This window comes from Globicephala melas, chromosome 1 (genome assembly GCF_963455315.2).
Source record: "Globicephala melas chromosome 1, mGloMel1.2, whole genome shotgun sequence".
NCBI lineage: Eukaryota > Metazoa > Chordata > Mammalia > Artiodactyla > Delphinidae > Globicephala > Globicephala melas.
Genome location: NC_083314.1, coordinates 178981674 through 179001579, shown reverse-complemented (window position 1 = coordinate 179001579; position 19906 = coordinate 178981674). Strand labels below are relative to the sequence as shown.

At 56.3% G+C, this 19906-nt stretch overlaps 2 protein-coding genes across 5 annotated transcripts; one reads left to right on the top strand and one right to left on the bottom strand.

Annotated features, from left to right (window-relative positions):
* Positions 1 to 7115: 7115 nt before the first annotated feature.
* On the bottom strand, positions 7116 to 12803 carry FBXO2 (F-box protein 2). Its single transcript, XM_030878502.3, has 6 exons — positions 12495 to 12803; positions 9121 to 9495; positions 8532 to 8661; positions 8364 to 8459; positions 7775 to 7913; positions 7116 to 7559 (listed from the first exon to the last, which is right to left on the bottom strand). The coding sequence occupies exons 1-6, from the start codon at positions 12514 to 12516 to the stop codon at positions 7425 to 7427; spliced, it is 897 nt and encodes a 298-aa protein (XP_030734362.1). The 5' UTR covers positions 12517 to 12803; the 3' UTR covers positions 7116 to 7424.
* Positions 9224 to 18647, top strand: FBXO44 (F-box protein 44). 4 transcript variants are annotated; one of them, XM_060311135.2, is made up of 7 exons: positions 9224 to 9495; positions 12495 to 12800; positions 14126 to 14397; positions 15828 to 15954; positions 16102 to 16197; positions 16306 to 16441; positions 17515 to 18647. In XM_060311135.2, the coding sequence occupies exons 3-7, from the start codon at positions 14133 to 14135 to the stop codon at positions 17656 to 17658; spliced, it is 768 nt and encodes a 255-aa protein (XP_060167118.1). In that variant the 5' UTR covers positions 9224 to 9495; positions 12495 to 12800; positions 14126 to 14132; the 3' UTR covers positions 17659 to 18647. The 4 variants fall into 4 exon arrangements, with proteins under 4 accessions (XP_060167118.1, XP_060167111.1, XP_060167129.1 ...); XM_060311128.1 differs by lacking the exons at positions 9224 to 9495; positions 12495 to 12800 and adding an exon at positions 12843 to 12971; XM_030878484.2 differs by lacking the exons at positions 9224 to 9495; positions 12495 to 12800 and adding an exon at positions 13074 to 13164.
* The last annotated feature ends 1259 nt before the right edge of the window (positions 18648 to 19906 follow it).

The window sequence follows — 19906 nt, the reverse complement described above, 5'->3', positions numbered from 1 at the left end:
TTCCCCGAGAAACGCCAGCAGAGAAAATCATTTCCCTGCCTGCTTCTCCCCTCCTTTCTTTTTTTCCTTTTTATTTTTTTCAGGAACAAAATCTTTGTCTTTGTGCAGGTTTTCAGCCTCGCCACACCCTACACGACCAGAGACTTCCCCGCACCTGCCCACCCCATCTAGGATCCCTTCTCCCTCTCTGCCCAACTCCCCCTCAATCATGGGTCCCTGAGGACAGAGGTTTCTCTTTGAATTTAGATGACATTATGGTGCTTAGCACATTGATCAATTATAACAATAAGCCCGGGGAAAAGACCAGTTAGTACCACAGCTCCGACTGATGGGACAGGAAGCTAAGCGCTGGCTAAGAAAGTAATTTACCTTCCTACTACTCCTCAGATCAAGAGTCCACTCACTGCTTCCTCCAGGAAGCCTCCCCTGATTAAGGTCCAAGTTAGCCGCCCCTCCTCTGGGTTCCCAAAATACAGTGGGCTTCCCCCTCACAGACCTTTTATTATTAGATGGTAGTCAACAGACTTGTGCATTTTATTTATTTAACAAACTTGTCATAGCACTTGCTATGTGCAGGCCCTGACCCAAGTGCTTTCCAAATATTAATTCATTTGATCCTCATAACAACCCTATGGTAGAAACCCTATGACTGGCCCCATTTTACATGCGAAGAAACTGAAGCACTGACTGGTTATGTGATTGGCCAAGGTCACACAGGCAGGGATGGCCAGCACTTGGAATCCAGGTGTCTCCTCCTTTAGTCTGTGAGCTCCCAAGGGACAAGGACCCCGTTGGTTCACTAAACCCAGAGGCCCCAAGCCCTCCAACAATCCCACCACTTACAGGACTGAAATCCCCCGTGAAAGTCACGTGGGAAAGCCCCTGGGTGTGGAGAGAATTCCAGCTCTGGAGTGAGACAGATGTCAGCTGAATTCCAGCTGTGTGACCTTGGGCGAGACTGCGCTGCTCTGAGCCTCAATTCTGTCACCGTCTCTCAAATAGGAATGAAAATAGTACACAGGCGTGCTAGGAGGATTAAATAAAGCCATGCACCAACGGCGCTTTGAACACACATAGTGAGCACTCAGTAGGTGTGAAAGATCATGGACTATCAAATGAGGGCTTTGGGGATACTTTTGCCACACTCAGAAAAAGAACAAAACCTTATCAATCCAAGTAAATGAAGCAAGCTCTGAGATCTGGATGGAAGGGTGGATTTTTCTTAATAGTAGTAGTAAGACGGGTGAGTTGCCAAGAATTACCGAGAAGAATTTTGCAAAGCACACGCAATCCATTTGCTTCTGGGAGTTACCGAGATGTGGGAGGGTCTGAAACAGGGACTTACTGCACCTGAAACAGCACTTGATGGGTGTTTCAGTCATTCAGCAAGTGTGTATCGAACGCCTTTCAAGTGCGTTGAAGGCTCATGGTGGGGGGAGGGGCACGAGCCTTGGGGGCCCTTGGACCCAGGCTTCATCTCAGCTGGCTCTGCAGCTTACAGCTTTGTGACCTTGACCATGAGCTCCACCTCTCAGAGCCTTGGCTTCCCCGTCTATAAATTGGGATGACAAAATGGAGCTTTGCTGGGGGAGCCAATAACGTAGCCAGTGTAGGAGATGCAGAGGGAGCTGTTCCCTCCTGCTTCTCAATAACAGCAGCCCCAGCCGCAGCAGTCAGCCTCATCCCATCGGCCTCCCACCCTGTGCAGGCAACCTCGGCAGCACCGGGAGCTGGGCCTGGAACCTAGCTCCTTGGAGCAGCAAAGCAGGTAGGCAGGTGTGGTTGCAAGTCCCACTTTGCAGATAAGGATTAGGGGCAAAGTCAGGTGAAATCCAAATGTTTCTGCCTCCAAATCCATGCTCTTAACCGTGGACAAGCAGCCTCCCTGATTCCTGGGAGAGGAAGGGAGGAAGGAAAGCAGGGTGGGAAGGAGGCTGGAGACCCCTGCATGCAGGTTCATTTATCAAAGGCGACCCCAGAATGGAGCCCACACGGCTGAGACAGGTCACAGAGAGATCCCCTGTGGGAGGAAAAGTAGGGGAGGGTGCCAGGCGGCCTGGGATGGAGATGGGGGAGTGATGAGAGAGCACTGGGACCTCAGGGAGCAGATGCCTGGTGTGTGTAGGGGGTCAGGAATTCCCGGAGCCTCCCTCTGTGTCTTACAAACATCACCTGGGTGGGTGGGTCCATGCTCTTCATCTCCACTTCTTTGCCTCCAGCCCCCTCCCTAATCCAGGCAGTTCTTCCTTACATCTAACAGAAATCTTTCCCGCTGCATCACCAACAGACCCTGGCTGAAGCACTAGGAGATGCCCCCGGCACTGCCCACCCCATCTGCAGAGCTGGTGGCGGCTCCTGGCTTAGGGCGGTAATCCTGCTGACAATTAATTGGCTTTTGTTGGAGGAGAATGAATACCATCTCATCTTTTTTTTTTTTTTTTTTTTTTTGCGGTACGCGGGCCTCTCACTGCTGTGGCCTCTCCCGCTGTGGAGCACAGGCTCCGGGTGCGCAGGCTCAGCGGCCATGGCTCACGGGCCCGGCCGCTCTGCGGCATGTGGGATCTTCCCGGACCGGGGCACGAACCCGTGTCCCCTGCATCGGCAGATGGACTCTCAACCACTGCGCCACCAGGGAAGCCCCCATCTCATCTTAATCTTCATTATTCTCCTTGTTCAGCAGAGTCAACACAAGATTAGGTTTAATTTATGGGGGGAAAAAATAGCAAAGTCATTACTCACCAGATCAGGATTGGATCTGCCTGGGTGTTCTGTGTTCACTGCAGGCAAGGGGCCACGAGGAAGGCCCAGAGTTCTGCGGAGGTGGGGACAGACTCAGGGGGGGAGGTGAGGCCCCCAGACCCGTTTGAGGCTGGATCCCTGGAGACCACCAGCCCTTTCCAGTCTTAGAGGACTCAGGCCTCGGAGGACTTAGCCTCCTAAATGTTTCTCAGGAGCCTCTGGCATAAGAGCAGCCCCAAAGCAGGGCAGGGGGCTCAGCTTCTGTGGACCGAGACCTAGCCCCAGTCAATGGAAAGCAATCAGGATTTGGATTCAAATCCCGACTTCTGAGGCCCCTTCCTCTGCAGAGAACTGGGCCTAACCAGCCCTGCCAGGGGACTCCCTTGACAATGCTGACACCTAGTGGTGCTTAGAGGAACTGGTCCTTCCCTCCCTCCTCCTCCTAAGTCCCCAGATAAGCTGTACCATGTATACAAAAACCCAGATTTACAAAGTAAACAGATCAGAAAGGGAAAGAGGGACTTTTATCCATTTCAGAATGGTTAAATAGATTTCCACCAAGAAGTCTAAAAGAAAATTCGGGAATTCCCTGGCGGTCCAGTGGTTAGGATTCCGGCCTTTCACTTCTGTGGTTCAGGTTCAATCCCTGGTGGGGGAACTACCTGTAAGCCGCACGGCAATCAATCAATCAATAAAAGGAAAATCATTTTCCCTTCCCTGATCCCTTAATCAAAATAGCTCCTCCTTCTGTCTGGGGCAATGATATGCAGAGAAGCCCTGGAGCCCCACAGTCCTTGTCATTTCCAACTCTTTCCATTCCTCCTGCCCTAGCTCTGTCCTCTGGCACGTGCCCATCTTTGACCCTGTACCACAGAGAAGTGGCTAGGGACAGCTCAACTACTTACTCATCATATGACCCTGGGCAAGTTACCCAACATCCAAGTCTGAGCTCTTTCATTTATAAAATGGGAATATCTCTATCTACCAGAGAGGCCGTTGAGCAGATTAAATAAGCCTGTGTGCGTAGCACAGGAATCGGCACCAGTAAGGCCTCAGCAAACGCCTGTCGTCCTCACTGCCATCATCATTATCATCCTGTTCATCCTGCTACTCATGGGAAATTTGGTTTCATCAAGTAAACTGTAAGCTTCTGAAATCTGACTCCCCAACCCAGCTCCTGCTAGATAAAGGTTTTTCCTTAAAGGACACTGATATCACATCTGCTTCTTGTAGTCTTTATATCTTATAAGACAGAGCACACAGTTGGTGCTCAGGAAACCCTCAGGATTGCCTGCCTACATCTCCAACCTCATGTCAAACCACTTCCCCACTTGCTCACTGAGCTCCAGCCATGCTGGCTGCCTTTCTGATCCATAAGTAAGTTCATTCCCACCTCACGGCCTTTGCACTTACTGCTCCTTCAGTGTTCTTCCGCCAGATATCTGGTTTCTCATCATCATTCAAATGTCACGTCCTCAGAGAGATCCTCCCTGATCACCTGGACCAAAGTAGCAGTCCCACCCTCACTCTCTACTTTGTTGACTGTACTATAGAGGTCAAGTGCCTAAGTGACTGGGTAGAATTCCAGTTCCACCACTACCTAGCTGTGTGGCCTCAGATAACTTGCTTTATCTCTCTGTGCTTCAGTTCTCTCATCTGTAAAAATGGAAATAATAATGGTTCCCACTTCAGAAGGTTATCATGATGAATCAATATATATACAAAGGTCTTGGAGTAGTGCCAGGCATGTCTATTAAGTGCTATATCATGTTGGTAATTATCCTATTTATTTAACTGCATGTGTTTATGTTTCTCCATCTAGACTGTATATTCCAGGAGGACAGAGGCCTCGTCTGTTTTATCCCTGCCTGGCAGAGAGTAGGTGCTCAAAAACATCGGTTGATTAGAAAGGATCTTAGGGGCCATGCAGGCCTCTCTCTCCTTAATCACGTTCTGGTGCCTTTGAGCCGTGTGGCCGACCTCTCTGCCATCTCTGGCTTCCACACTCCTCGGGGCCCTGAGGCGCCCCCTGCTGGACAGCGTGTAGGTTTTTCCTCGAGGGAAGGTGATAGCTGCCTCCTGTAACTGTCAAGTTTCCACGCCTGCCTGGCTCTGCCTCTAGAGTAGGGACAGTAAACTGAAGGGTTTGGAGCACGCTCTCTGGAGCCAGACGCACCTGGATCAGAGCTTGCGCTTCTCCAGTTACTCTGGGTGTCACATGCCAGGAAAGTCTCTCGTCCTCAGTCTCCTCGTGTGTAGAAGGGGGTAGCCATACCCTTGTCCCCTTCCCCGTATTCAACTGGGTGACAGGACGTACCCCGTGCACAGTGAGCCTTGCGGGCCCCCCTTCCCCCAGCGTCAGCCCTCGGATGACCCACAAGAAGCTGTCTCGTCTTCCCAAGCTAAACATCACCAGCGGATCCAGCGGTGCCTCCAGTGACAGACACGCAGGGACGGTCGGCACCACCCCCTTATCCAAGCCCCTCAGGTCTCCTCTGTGGGCCCCATGCCCTCGGGGGAGAGTCTGGCCCCTGGCCTCCTGGCTCGTTCCTCTGAGAGCCGGCAGCTGGCTGGAGGCGGCCTTGCTGGGCTTGCATCCTCCTACACACTTGCCCCCCACCTCCCTGGCTGCTGCGTCTCCCCCGTCGTGACCCCAGAAGCTGAGGTTTCCCTGGGCCTTCTCCTGACTCACTCCACACTTGTTCCCAGCTCTCACCAGTGCCCTTGGCTTTGACTGCTGGCCACAGACACTGCAACTCCTCTATCTCCAGCCCAGAGCCGCAGATTCCTTATGGCCCTCTTTCCTGAATGCCTCCTGGGGAGAGCTCCCCCCACCTACAGCACCTTTCATGCCTCCCATATTCCCGCCCTGACATCCAGTCCTCTGGACACCTGGACCCAGACTCCTGGCCTCTCACATCCACCGCACCTCTCCATCCAGCCTCCTCCTTCAGCCCAGGCGTGGGCTCTGGTCCTCTCCTGACTCATCCCCACCTGTTTCCCAACACGCTCATCCTAGGCCCTCCTCACCCGAAAGCGTTGCTTTGCCTGTCACTCCTGCACATAAACCTGGGAGCTCATGGGGGTGACCCACTTCCTTCATGGCTCCTCATCAAACTGGGCTCCCAGGGCGAAGCATCGCTTCTCCTGTCTGATCGGCCACTCAGGTGGGTGTGGAGGATGCCCCTCCCACTGGACTGTGAAAACCCCTAAAAGGACCAATGGTGCTCATGGAACAAGGGGCTGTGTCTCCACCTTCAGACCGGGAGTCCTCAGGGATTTGTCTTTCCTTGTCTGACAGGATGCTCCCAGGGCAGGGGCTATGCCTCCACCATTAGACTGGAGGCCCCCGTGACACTGGATATATCCCTTCCCCAGAGGCCCCATCCTCGATGTGGCCAAGCTGGTGACTCTTCCTGGGACAAGGAGTGTCTGACTTACCCCTGCAACTTTAGGACCCTGTGCTGGGCCTGGCCCCTGGTTGGGGCGTCAGGAATCATGAGTGAATGAATGAGCCAATGAGCAAATGCAGGCAGGCTCCAGCTTAAACTCTGCAAGCCCACCTGACCAGCAGGTGGCATCAGGGCTCAGAATCAAAGGAAAGCTGGAGGGGCATGGAGATTTTATTGGTCATCCTTTAGGAGAGGAGAGAAGATGTTTCAGACCCTCATCCACCCCCAAGACCAGCAGCTGAGAGTCCTGGGGAGGGGGCTGGGTTTGAGAGCTGCTGGGGAGGCCAGAAAGGGAGTTCCTGGTCCAGAGCCTAGCACCACACCCTTCCCTCCACCCCTCCCCTCAAACCAGTACCAGGGGCCAGCCTCTGGGCAGGGCTTGGAAAATGACCAATGAGACCAGATGCTAATGACTCTTGTCCGATCCAATACCAAGCCAAGGAGGACAGCGTGAAGTGGGCATGAACTGAAGAGGGACACCAAGCTGATCCTTCCTGTGCCCCCCAGCCTGTCACCCCCCCATCCCCCACCTCAAGCCACTGGCATCCATCCCTGGGCCCAGGAGAATTGGTACCCTAGATGAGATGCTGCCACCACCCACCATCCTGCCTTCAGGAAAAAAAAAAAAAAAAAAAAACGGGGAGAGGAATCAAGAGAGGCCAGGAGGGGGGGCCCACACACACACTCGGTTCTGGCTTCTGGGCAGCTTGGGTGTCAGTCGGGCGCCAGGCCCAGCTCCCCGCTCCCTGGCCTCACAATCCCAGCCTTTGTCTGGCGGGACCAGGCCCGGCTGGCTCTGCACCCGCCCAAGGGCCCCTGGAAACCAGAGCAGCTGGAACCCCACCAAGTATTTTTCCAGGCTGGGCCAGGGGCCCTCAAGAGACAGAGACTGAACAAAGGGAGGGGAGTTCATTCATCCCTGTGTTCATTCATTCCTTCCTCCGACAAATAATATTTATTGAGCGCCCATTTTTGTGGCAGGCACAGTGTTAGGTGCAGGGGATTCAGCAGCGGCGGGCCCAGTGTAGGCCCACGCCCTCACCCATCTTATTTTCTAGATGCAAATATATACCAACAAAACCCATCTTTCTCTCTGAGGGGGCTGGTCTTCGAGCATGGGACGGGAGAGGAGTGCGCCGGGTGCGGAAGGTCAGGATGCTACCGACTAAGCCCTATCTACCCCCGCGCCTCTGGCCCTCCAAGGCAGCTGGGGGAGGCTGGAGGAGGGGTCACTCAGGGCTCCACCCACACGCTGCTGTTGGTCACCCGGGCCCCGAACCAGCCCTTCCAGTAGACGCAGTCCTGTCCGCCGTGCTCGAAGCGGACGAAGCGGACGCCCGGCCCATAGTCGGTGAAGGTGTGGGAGATCTGTGGGTGGGGAGTCAGGGGGAAGGGGGAGGGAGGGTCAGGCTCGGAGTCCCGAGGCTTCCCCCAGCCACCCCACCCCGGCGCTCTGACCCTCATCTAGCCCCCTGGATTTCTCAGCGCAGCCTCTCGGCCAGTCCAACACCGCCCCGCCCACACGGGCCGTGGGCGGGCTATTCACGAGCCCGGCCCCACCGCCCCCGGGCCTCCAAGCTCACCTCAATCCAGCCACCGTCGTCGCTGTCTTGTGGCACTGCCACCTGCCCGCTGTTGAACTCGGCCAGCACGTCCTCGTGCTCTGACAGCAGCTTCACCGTGAGCTCGTACAGGCAGCCGGCGTCTCTGCGGCCCGAGTACCTGCGCCGAGGGAGGGAGGGAGGAAGCGCCCGGGGAAGGCTTCAGCCCTGCTGAGCGGGTACTCTGGGCCCAACCCTCTACAGGAGTTAACCCTGCTGACCGGAAATACCAATGTTCCCATTTTACAGATGAGGAAACCGAGGCCGGAGAGAGAAAGTGACTTGCCCAAACCCAAGGACTAAACCCCAGATGGGCCAGACCCAGTGTTGGGACCAAAGCCAACCCACAGGGACACTTTTTGTTGGGACAGCAGGTGGATATTAAAAAACAAAAACAAAAAAAATTGCCAACATTTAAAACTCAGGAGGGGAGATGGATTTTCACCTTCTCCTGAAAACCCATGGTCATGTGACTGCAAGCTCTAGAGCAGGGAGGCAGCAGTCTCTCAAGCAGAGTAGCCGGTTCCAGTTCGCCCCTCAACCCCGCTCCCCTTCCCCCACGGCCGCTCACCAGTCCTTCACCACGATGGCCGGCTGAGTGGTGTCCAGCAGCTCCTCCCAGTAGCCCTCAGCCTGCAGGTCAATGACCTGCGCTTTGCGACACCACCTGGGAGACTGGGGGTTAGGACTGAGTGGAGGTCCCCTCCCCCCCCTTCTCATCCATCCCCCTTCTCCTTACTCGAAGGAGGAGGCGAAGTACTTCTTGACACTCTCGTCGTGGATGAATTCCACCCCGCAGTCTCCGGGCAGCTCCTCCACCCTCCAGCCGTCCCCACCGTGCTCCACGTCGCACCAGCCCTCCAAGTCCTCTGTAGGAACACCACAGCCCCACGCTGGTCACCCAGCCCCTGCGAGGGTGTGGCAGGGTGGCTCTTGCCCCTATCGTGGGGGGGAGGATGAACGTGGTCCTTGAATGGTGTCGCGGTGGGCAGACGATGGTGGGCGTGAATGGTGAGCACTTCCTGTTTGTCCCCAGCTTCTCTCTCCCTCCCAGGAGGGTCCTCCGCGGGGCCTGTCTTGCCCCAGCTCCCTGGGGGGTGGAAGGATCTGGGAGAGAGACAACTCCCGCCCGCCTCCCCGACTTCCCCCGCCCCGGAGCAGGACAGGAGGATAATACTACAGTCTGTACTGGGGCTACTCTGTGCTGGGCACTGCGCCAAGCGCCTTATCTCATCCACCCCTCAAAGCAGGCTGGCCTTGTTACTGCCCATGGTACAGAAGGGGAAGCTGAGCTCCCCAGGCCGGGCTGACGGGGCGCGACCCCTCACCTTCCCCGCACGGGTTGCGTAGCAGGTTGCGCCGCCTCTTGCTCAGGAAGTAGAACTGCTGCCAGTGGTCGCGCTCTTCCTCGGGGCCGCCCTCGGGTACCAGACCCTCTTGCTGACACTTGAGCAGCCACAGGGGAGAGCCGTCGACCAGCTCCTTCCAGCGCAGGCACACCAGGCGGCAGGCCTGCACCAGCTCGGCGGCGGGCAGCTCGGCCAGCACGCGAAGCAGCAGCGGCTCGGGCAGCTCGTCCAGGTACGCGGCCTCCTCCTCCTCCCCCTCGTCCTCGGGCCGCTCCTCCCCGCCGCTCGCCTCCTCCGCGCCAGCCTCCTGCTGCTGCTCCTCCGGGCTCGCCTCCTCCGGCTGGCCCACGCTCTCTGCGGGCGGGCGGGCGGGGCGCGGCTGAGACTCCCCCCAGACTGCCCCCGCCGCGCGCCACGGCCGCGATGTGAAAGGCGTCCGCCCCCACCCGCGCTCGGACAGTCCTCAGCGGGCGTCGGAGTTTCCGTGACCAGAGCCTGGGACCCTGTGGAGGAGGCCCAGGAGCCCGGGGCCACAGATCAGCTCCAAGTCTGAAGAGTGGCCTCAGAGGCCTCAGTTTCCCCTGCAGTGCCAGTAAACCCCATACCTGAGCCGACAGCAGGAACTGATGATACTCCTGACACAATGAAGCCCTCTCAACGGCCCTCTAAGATCCCTGCTCCGGTCACCTCCTCAGGGGAGCCCTCCCCAACTTCCCCTACTACAGCATCCTCTCACCTCACCGCTGGGAGTTCCGTCCTTCCTAGCTTTTGTCCAAGGGTTTGACGGTTTATAAACACCTTTCCCGGGGACTAGACTGAGGGAATGAGGGCAGGAACCGGGTCTGGGAAACTCACTGCTTTATCCCCCATGTTTGGCATCTGGCGCCCTGCCTGGCTCCCTGTCACTTAGCAAGTGTTAGGCACCATTCTGAGCGTTTTAATTTTTACTCTTTAAATCCTCACAGCATCTCTTCTAGGTTGTCCCTATCACCATCCCTATTTCCCTGATGAGGAAACAGGGACAGAGAGGTAAAAACACCCAGGATCATGCAGGAAATGAGTGGTCGGAGCCTGGATTCGAACCCAGGCAGTCTGGCTCCAGAGCCACCTTTAACCATCACAGCCCTGAGAAAATGATTCGTTGAGTTGAAGGTTATGATTTTGATTTCACAGATGAAAATGCTCAGGTTCAAAGATGGGGAGCGACCTGCCAAAGGTCACACTGCTGGTATTCAGGCAGGGGATGTGGGGATCTGAGGCCTGAAGGGAAGGGAGAACAGAGGCTTGGGGATGGGGGAGGGAAGCTCGTTAAAAGAGAACATGTATATCAAATAGGGAGATGTAGTAAGTGCTCGGGAAAGAAGGTTTCTTCACTCCTTTTCCTATTCCTGGCCCTCAGCTTCCTCGTCTGTAAAATGGGGGTAATCCCAGGCCAATCAGACAGTCATCTGATGTTCAACTCTTCTGAGGAGGGGGCAAGGGCATTCCAAATTATGAGAAGAGGGACTGATATCAGGAGCTGTGGGCTGGACTGTCTCCTGGATCCTGGCTGGCCTCAGCTGGGCCATTGAAGCCTTGAATAAGTGGATACCGAGTGGAGGAGGGAAAGACAGTGTGGAGGTGACAGAGCCACTCTGGGTGATGGGGGAGGCCACTGCTCTCAGACCTAGGACAGTGGGGGTGGGGGAGTCCTAAGTGCTGGGCCCTGGAAAGCCAAGGTGGTGGTGGAAACAGGCCAGGCACCAGGGGAGGAACGAGCAGGGCCTAGACCCAAGACTGGGTGTTGCCAGAACCTGGGCGGCCAGCCCTTCACCTCCTCATATGCAGCATTTCCCCACTGCGCACACTCTCAGCCCCCTGAGAGCCCAATCAGGGTTTACGTCTTTGGAGCCCAGAGCACACAGTGAGTCCTCAGTAGATCTTATTTAGTGAATCTTATTACTCAGCACAGTTCCCTTCATTGTTAGTTTTTTGTTTTGTTTTGTTTTTTTTGCCACATCTTTATGATGTGGGGCTTCACACTTCCCTTTTGGCAAGGAGGAAACTGAGGCCCAGAGAGTCTTACTGACTTCTCGCAAGTCACACCGCAGAACTGTGGGATGGCGGAGAGGAAAATGCCTGCCCTGAAGCCATGTCACCTGCCCACCTTGCTGCCCACAGCTCTCTGGGGAGCTGGGCCCAGTGCCCTCACCTCTCCACCCCTCCCCCTGCCCTGCCCTGCCCTGGCCCTGGTGGACACCTGATGCTCCCCCGAAAGGTGCACCTCGCCCAGTCCCCTCTCCTGGCCCCAGGCCTGGCACTCAAGGCCCCAGATCTGATTACAGGCCCCCCCACCCCCTCTTGAGCACACACAACTCCCCACATTGTTGCCTTCGGAAAGTTATCTGGCCCCTGGAAGCTGCCTCCGAGGCTTATTCACTCACCTGGATTGGGCCCCTGAGTCCAGGGAATAGCTGGGCCCTGGGAAGAAGCAGGAACCCATTCTGGGGCCCTATAAAGGGTGGGGCAAGGGGGCCACGGATTGGGGGCAAGAGCGGAAGGAGGTAGGATTTTCAGGGCTGGAGGGACGCGGTGGGGAGCTCGGCTGCCTGAGTGAGCATCAGTCTGTTTCCCGTTGTCTCCCCAAGCAACTGGCCACTCTCAGATGGGCCTGGTGAGGGAGGGGTGGGGGCAGGTCTTGTTCCCACCCAGACTCAGCAGGCAACCCCTACAGGCCCAGCGGAGAGTTCTAGAGATGGGGAGCGGGGGACCTTTGGTGCCAGACAAGATGACTGGGCAGTCTCAAAGGGCCCTGAGCATCGGCTAGAGCTGATGTCCCAACTCTCCCTCACCACCAGCCTGGTTCCCACTGGGCATCCAGCCACCCAAAGGAAGGACAGCCCCTCCAGACAAGGGATCGCAGGAGGAAGGCTGGGATGGGGTGAGGAGAAGCCAGTAACCCCAAGAAATTCATGGAGATTCAGGCATCTCACGGCCCAGAGTTGGCAAATGGAAGAAGCTGATGGAATAAAAAGGCTTGTGGCCTCTTCCATCCCAGATAGGTACCAGACCCGGGTCCAATAGACCCTCAGGAGGTGGGAACGTGGGATTACTCATACGCTATTTCCCGGGTAAATGGGACCCGGGAGTCCTCCCTCTCTGCCTGTCATCTCTCAAGGCCTCCAGCAGATCAAGACACCAGACAGAGGACTGTGCTCCTTTGAGACTGTCTCAAGGGCTTTGCTTGGGTGAAAGTGTGTCGCTCTGTGTATCGGGGCCCCCTCGCTCTCTGATGCCCCCTCTCCGTAGCACTCGCCCGCCTGCCCCGGTCACCCCTCCAGGGCTGAGCGAGTGGATCCGGCGGCGGCGGCTACCTGGGTCACCGTCTCCGTCCATCGCTGCAGAGCGCTGTCGCGAGAGGAGGAGGACCCGGAGCGCTGCGGGCGGGCTGTCCGAGTCCCGCGGCGGCGGCGGCGGCGGCGGCGGCGGCGGCGGCGGCGGCGGCGAGTCCAGGCGCTGCTCACGTCTGGGTCGGGTCCCGGCCGGACGCGCCTCTTAAAGGCCCCCGCCTCCGCCCCCGCCCCGCCTTTGGCCCCGCGCCGGGACGCCCCACAGTCCGGAGCGATCGGCCCGAGGCCTGAGGCTCCCGGTTCCTTGGCGGACCCAGGAGGCCAAGAAAGGTCGGGAGTCGTTTCTTTTTTTTTTTTTTTTAATGGGGGCGGGTGGGAGTCCGATTCGGGGCGTCTCCCAGCACCCTCCTGGGGTGGCTGCTGGGAGGAGGCTGGGAGAGTCTGGGTCATGCGGAGGGTGTGGGCAGAGGCTCCTCCCGGCACGACACCGCCCCGCCCCAGGTAATTTTCCTACATTTTTCCTACACCCCAAGCCGGGTGCTCCCCGCGGGCCGGGGACCGGAGCGGGCCGTGGAGGCGGGGCCGGGGCGGGGCTCTGCGGGCTGGGGCGGGGTTGTATCCACCGGCGACCGCAGGCGGAGGCTGGCTCAGCCCCTGCTACGGAGCGGGATCGCACAGCGGTGGCAGAGGGCAGGTGACCGGCGGGAGTGGGCGCGGGGAACGCCGGGGCGGGGACGCGGGGTGCGGGGGCCGGGCGGGCGGGCGGGCTCGGCGGTTCCGGGCCCAGCAGCAGTGCGCCGAGGGAGGCCCGCGCGGACAAGGCCCAGGCGACGGGGTTGCGCGGCGCGGCCTCGAGAGGCGGCGCGAGCAAGAACCAGAGCTGGGGTCGCCATCGATGCGCAGGGGTCCAAGCCTAGACTTTGGGAAACATTTGAAAGCCACGAGGAGGGATGGGAAGTCGAAGGCGCGCGGGGACACCCGGGGCTGGAGCCCAGCCACGGGGATGGGGGTGGGGGTATAGGAAAGCCCGCTCCCCATCGCCCACCTCTTCTCCAGTCCCAGCCAGGCAGAGCATTTACTCCGTGGTCTCGAAAACGTGGCTAGGGCCCTTGGGACCTCGGTCGGAGACAATGATAATTATCCCTGCCCCCCCCCCCCCATATCTCCGCTCCTCCGTTTTGAGGATGGGAGAGAGAATGCGGAAGGTACCAGACAGGCTGCGGGGCTGCGAATTGTGATTTCCATGCTAAAGACCGTCCGACCTATTGAAAAAAGCTGGCTCTAGATTCAGAGAAGGCTCAGGCTCCTTTCCCCTCTGTTCCTGTCTGTGTGACCTTGGGCAGATCCTGATACCTCTTCTGCCTCCTTAGCCTCCCTTAGAGGCTATTGTGAGCTGCCAGTAAAAACAATCAGAGCTCTGAGCTTCTTTACTGAGCTTCTGCTGTGTCCCAAGCTCCTTGTACCCCCTCTAGGAGGTAAGTATTGTTCCTGGCCCCATTTTACAGAGGAGGAAACTGAGGCTCAGAGAGGCCCAGTGACTTTCCTGAGATAGTCAATGGCAGTGCCGGGAGGGAACCTCCACCACCACGGGGTGCTGCGAATATTGGGTCCTGGGGAGAGGATCAGGTCTGTAGTGTAGCTTTCAACAACCACAGGAGAGCCATGGCGGTGGGGAACATCAACGAGTTGCCCGAGAACATCCTGTTGGAGTTGTTCACGCACGTGCCTGCCCGCCAGCTGCTGCTGCGTTGCCGCCTGGTCTGCAGCCTCTGGCGAGACCTCATCGACCTCGTGACCCTCTGGAAGCGCAAATGCCTGCGTGAGGGCTTCATTACCAAAGACTGGGACCAGCCCGTGGCCGACTGGAAGGTCTTCTACTTCCTCCGCAGCCTCCACAAGAACCTCCTGCATAACCCGTGCGCCGAAGGTGGGGTGCAGACTGGGTATGATGTGCCCCCAAACACACAGACTGTCGTGATACCAGCTAACATTCATTAGGCGCTTACTATGAGCCAGCCAGGCACTTTGGGAGGTTTAATTCCTTTCTCACAATAATCCTAAGAGGTAGGTACTATTAGGCACCCATTTTTCAGATGGGAAAACTGAGGCCAAGAGTGGCATTGTTCCACTCTTATTCCACTCTGAAGGTTATTTCCCCAGTGACCTTTTCTAGGAGAGGGAATGTTGGCCAGTTGGAATGAATTGTGCCGAAGACACAAGACCAGGAAGTCAGAGCCATATTTTCTTGGCCTGGCTCCCAGACTCCAGGACTAGGCCTACTAGGACTGCCCAGAAGACAAAGGGGGCTTTGCTTATGAGAGAATGAGAGATCCGGTCTTCTTCCCAGCACATTCCAACAAAAGGTAAAACAAAACTTCTGCGGTCATCCAGAGCCCCCTCTTTTCCCTTGCTGTGCTGTAAATGACTAAGTAGACACTTTGACGGCATGAGAACCTCAATCTCTATTATGTGGCCAAATTCTGGAGCAAAATGATAGTAAAACAACCCCAAGCTGTCCGCAGCTTTCACATGCCTGCCTCACTTGACTCCTCAACGGCCATGTTCTTCACCAGCGTGTTGACAAACTGTGGTCCCTAAGCCAAATCTGGCCTAGGAGCTACGAATAGTTTCTACGGTTTTAAAGGGTTATTTAGAAAACAAACAAAAAGGGCTTCCCTGGTGGTGCAGTGGTTGAGAGTCCGCCTGCCGATGCAGGGGACACGGGTTCGTGCCCCGGTCCAGGAGGATCCCACATGCTGCGGAGCAGCTGGGCCCGTGAGCCATGGCCGCTGAGCCTGCGTGTCTGGAGCCTGCGCTCCGCAACGGGAGAGGCCACAACAGTGAGAGGCCCGCGTACCGCAAAAAAAAAAAAAAAAAAAAAAAAAATCTTAAACAAACAAAACAAGACACTATGTGATAGAGTCAACATGTAGCCCACAAAACCTGAAGTATTCTGACCCTTTATGGAAAAAGTTTGCCAGCCCCTGTTCTTGACCCCGGTTTACAGAGGACAAAACCAAGGCTCAGAGAGAGAAAGCAGCTTGCCTAAGGTCACAGAGCCCAGTATTGGTGGAGCCGGGACTAGACCCAGATCTGTCTGACTGGCACCAGAGCATTCCATCCCAGAAGTAGTCTGGTTGTTCCCATCATCAGGATTCCCAGTAGAAATCAGTTACCATGGTGCCTGGCACACAGGCAGCACCTAGTACAAGGCAGGCACTGTTGATGTGCAGGGTTCCCCAGCACGGGGCTTGAGGGCAGCTGCTGAAATCCAGGGAGAGGTGCCAGGAGCAAGGGGCACTTGGGAGGCGGCCACTGAGGGGCTTCCCTTTGATACGAACTCTGCTTTCCCACCAGAGGGGTTTGAGTTCTGGAGCCTGGACGTGAATGGAGGCGATGAGTGGAAGGTGGAGGAGCTCTCTGGAGACCAGAGGCAGGAATTCCCCAATGACCAGGTCAAGAAATACTTCGTGACTTCTTATTAGTAAGATCCGAGGGGTCTCGGGGCGGGGTGGGGGGAAGCCCAAGTCACTGCACCTTGGGGTCTCTCCTGCTCTGGGAGGGGCAGTCCTAGCCCCCCAGTGCCCTAGTGGCGAGCCCCAGCCCCTCCCACCCCTCCACCCACCCCCAGCACCTGCCTCAAGTCCCAGGTGGTGGACCTCAAGGCTGAAGGGTATTGGGAGGAGCTGATGGACACCACACGGCCAGACATCGAGGTGAAGGACTGGTGAGTGCTTGGGGCGAGGGTTTGGGGGGGGCCCTGCCACTCAGGTGCCCCACCCGCACCCTGCCCCCCCATCTCCAAGGCCCTGAAGGGCCCTTCCTCCGCCTGCAGGTTCGCAGCCAGGCCAGACTGCGGGTCCAAGTACCAGCTGTGTGTTCAGCTCCTGTCGTCAGCGCATGCGCCTCTGGGGACCTTCCAGCCAGACCCAGCAACCATCCAGCAGAAGAGCGATGCCAAGTGGAGGGAGGTGTGTGAGCGGGGAAGGGGACAGGGGGCACATTGTCCAAGGCTGAGACTGCAGTCAGACAGGCCCAAGTTGAGATCCCAGTTCTGCTGCTTCTTACCTGGGCTTTGGCTGCTCTGAGCTCTCAAAGATTATCAGTGAGATGATGCTGGTAAAGCCATGTTCAAAAAGATTGACTATTATTAATTACTAATATCAGTTATTACTATTATCTAGGTTAGGGTTCAGTGAACTTTTTCTTAAAAGGCCAGATACAAATAGTTTAAGCTTTGCAGGTTTTACTGTATCACAACTACTCAGCTCATCAGCTCTGCCGTTGTGTTGTGAAAGCAGCTTTAGCAAATGGGCATGACTGTGTTCCAATAAAACTTTATTTACAAAAACTGGCAGTGGGCCCCTAGACCATAGTTTGCCAACTTCTGATCCAGACCGGTGCTCTCCAGTAGACCTTTCTGCAGTGATAGAAATGGTCTGTCTGGGACTTCCCTGGTCTGGACTCGGTGCTTTCACTGCCATGGCCCCAGGTTCAGTCCCTGGTCAGAGAACTAAGATCCTGCAAGCGGTGTAGCACAGCCAAAAAAAAAAAAAAAAAAAGAGAGAGAAAGAAAGAAATGGTCTGTCTGCCCTGTCCAGTTTGGTAGCCAAGAGCCACATGTGACAATTGAAAACTTAATAAGAGCCAGTTCATAGTACAACTAGGAACTGAATTTTTAATTTTATCCAACTTTAATTAATTTTAACTTAAATAGCCACGTGTGCTCAGTGATGAGTGTATTGGACATCCTTTGGCAGCTTGCAAAATTTCCTTCAGTTCATTTGATCTGCACTTAGATAATCCCGTGGAGTGGACCCAGCAGGATTTTGCTCCATTTTACAGATGAGGAAACTGAGGAGACACAGACAGGGGAGGTGGTCTGCCCCAAATCAGACTGAGGACTAGAATTCCATTCTGCTGACTCTGGGTTGAGCACTGAGACCTCAGCCCATCCTGGTCCCCTCACCCCCTCAGGCAGTACCCTGCTCAGGGTCAACTCCCCTGACCGCTCTCCTTCCCTCCCCCTGCCCCCGCCCCCCAGGTCTCCCACACGTTCTCCAACTATCCACCCGGCGTCCGCTACATCTGGTTTCAGCACGGCGGCGTGGACACTCACTACTGGGCCGGCTGGTACGGCCCGAGGGTCACCAACAGCAGCATCACCATCGGGCCCCCACTGCCATGACGCCCCCGAGCCCCCAGCCACCTAACCCCAACTGATAAACTGCTGTCAGAGATGGGCTGGGCTTGGGAAGGGGAGGTAGAGGCCAGGCTCTCCCAGACTTCCTAGTTCATCCTTGCCCCCCCCAGTTGCCTCTTCATGGAGCCTCTTCGTTTGTACAGCCTTCATATGTTATGGGTAGCTAGCTCTCTGCCTGGGGGTCTCAACCTGAATGAGGGGGCCCCTGAGGTTGGGGGGGTGCATGGTGTTCCCCCAGATGCCTCTGAGGGAGGGTCTCCAAGCTCTGCTGGTAACCTAGATCTATGTGTCTACCTTCCCTTGCTGGGTCATTTCTCACTGTCTTCTTTGAGGGCCCTCAGACCTGGGACAGTCAGGACATCTGGCAAGCCTGTGGCTGCCCTGCATAATGCAGATGCTGAGCGATGATGTAGCTCAGACAGGTCTGGGAGTGTAAGGATGGCTCTGCTGGCCCATCCTCTGCCCCATTCTCTGCCACTCCCAGGCTTTCTCACTCTGTCCTCCTGCTTAGGGAGGTGGCTTTGGTCCAGAGGCTCAGGCCTGGTCTGAGATAGGCAGGCCCAGGGTGGGGTGGGGTCCCGGCCAAGTCTGGACTCTCTTCACTGTCAGTGAAGCCCCAGAAGCCACATGTGTATTAAGTGAGGGCAGGGCTCTCCAAAAGATCCCCCTGGAATCCTGCACACGGCAACCCAGGGCAGGTGAGGGGCAGGGTCAGGCCCTGAGAGCTGGGATGTGTGAGCCCTGGATGAGTGGGATGGGGGGGCGGTTCAAGGACCACCTGTCCACCTCCATGCCTAGGCCAGGCACTCTGTGGCTTGGAGAGCATTCCAAGCGCCCACCCTACCCTTGGAACTGCCATTCCCAGGACCTCCCCACCCTGTCAGACCACGTTTCTGCCTCTCCTTCCTGCTGGAAAGAGAGCAGTTCTCCTACCCCTGATGCATGTGGCCAAATAAAAGGTGTTCCCAGCCCAACGTGTGCCCTGTGCTTTCTGCGGGAAAAGGCAAACTTCATGGGAGGTCTTGCCCCTTGCCTTAGAAGCTGCAACTTATATGGCTCTGTCCAAGGTACAGAGAGGGGTTGACATTTCAGGAGCCAGACTTCGAAGAATGAGGGTCCTGGGACAGACCCCTGGACAAGCTGCAGACATCTCGCACGCAGCAGCCCTCCAGTACCGCCACCTTCCTCTGGAGGCCTGGCCGCAGGCTGGTGGTGGAGTGTGCAGATATCTTGGGCAACTCTTGCCATCCCAGGCACTACTTAGTGTTGTTTTTTTCACTGCCCAGAGCTTTACTGATAATAGACAAAGCCAAAGAATTTATAATGGTGCCTGGCACACAGTAGGTGCTCAATAACTACTGTTAAATTGCATTATCTGACTCAACAGTGCGCTAGATTAGGGCCTCAACCAGGGCAAGGACTGTTAAGGACCAGGGTTCTTGGCCTCCTTAATCAATAGAAATTGATAAGAGGCCAGACAAGAGTTTCAGATAAGGCTTTCCTGGGACCCCTGCTGCAGCAAGAGGGAGTGAAATCAAGCAACAGTTTCCCTTGCTGGATCACTCGCTCACTCTGGGGGAGTGGGGGAGCTGGTTCCTTGTATAGGGTGAGGGGAGGGGTGGCTTAGGTGGTCTGCCCACCCCTTTGGTGGTGGTGTGTGCAGCGGGCATGTGCAGTACCCTGCTTTTGCTCCCAATGCTCTGTTTTTGGGCTCTTCAGAAGCGGCAGTTGGGTTTTTGGTCTTTTTGTATCTTGTTGTCCATAATTTGCCCCAACTGCACATGCACACAGTTATTTTTAGTCCCTTATAGTTTCTTTGTAGCTTGTCAGCTCAAGGAGATTGTCCAGGTGCGAGCACTGCAGCAAAGGGTCCCAGGTCCCAGACTGTCTCAGGACCACCACCCACTAACTGTATGGCAAGTTAGCAAAACACACTCTTCCTCGGAGAATATGCAGCCCTGAGTTAACAACCTGGCCTGGATCAGGCACCCTTGGGCAGTGCACACCCTGCATGATCCCTTGTGGTTGGCTGAAGTAGGTGCTTGATAATTATTTGTGGAATGAAGAAAGGAATTAATGAACTTAATCCCAGCAAAAACGCAGAGCGGTTTTTACCTCTGAGTAAGTCCTAGGGACGGTACGAACCAGGCTCAAGGCCAGAGTTTCAGCAGTCACCCTCCAGGCGGGGGCCCACCTCCCTCCCTGCAGGGAACCGGAATAGAGGTCTAAGGAG

Excerpts from the sequence above, each read along its gene's own strand:
- FBXO2 (XM_030878502.3), bottom strand. The coding sequence starts at position 12,516 with ATGGACGGAGACGGTGACCCAG. Across the intron at positions 7,914-8,363 it reads GCCATCGTGGTGAAGGACTG|GTACTCGGGCCGCAGAGACG; the intron begins GTGAGCGGCCGT and ends CCCTCGGCGCAG. Across the intron at positions 7,560-7,774 it reads ACGACGGTGGCTGGATTGAG|ATCTCCCACACCTTCACCGA; the intron begins GTGAGCTTGGAG and ends CCCCACCCACAG.
- FBXO44 (XM_060311128.1), top strand. The coding sequence starts at position 12,919 with ATGCGGAGGGTGTGGGCAGAGGCTCCTCCCGGCACGACACCGCCCCGC. Across the intron at positions 14,398-15,827 it reads GCATAACCCGTGCGCCGAAG|AGGGGTTTGAGTTCTGGAGC; the intron begins GTGGGGTGCAGA and ends CTTTCCCACCAG. Across the intron at positions 16,442-17,514 it reads GCGATGCCAAGTGGAGGGAG|GTCTCCCACACGTTCTCCAA; the intron begins GTGTGTGAGCGG and ends CCCGCCCCCCAG.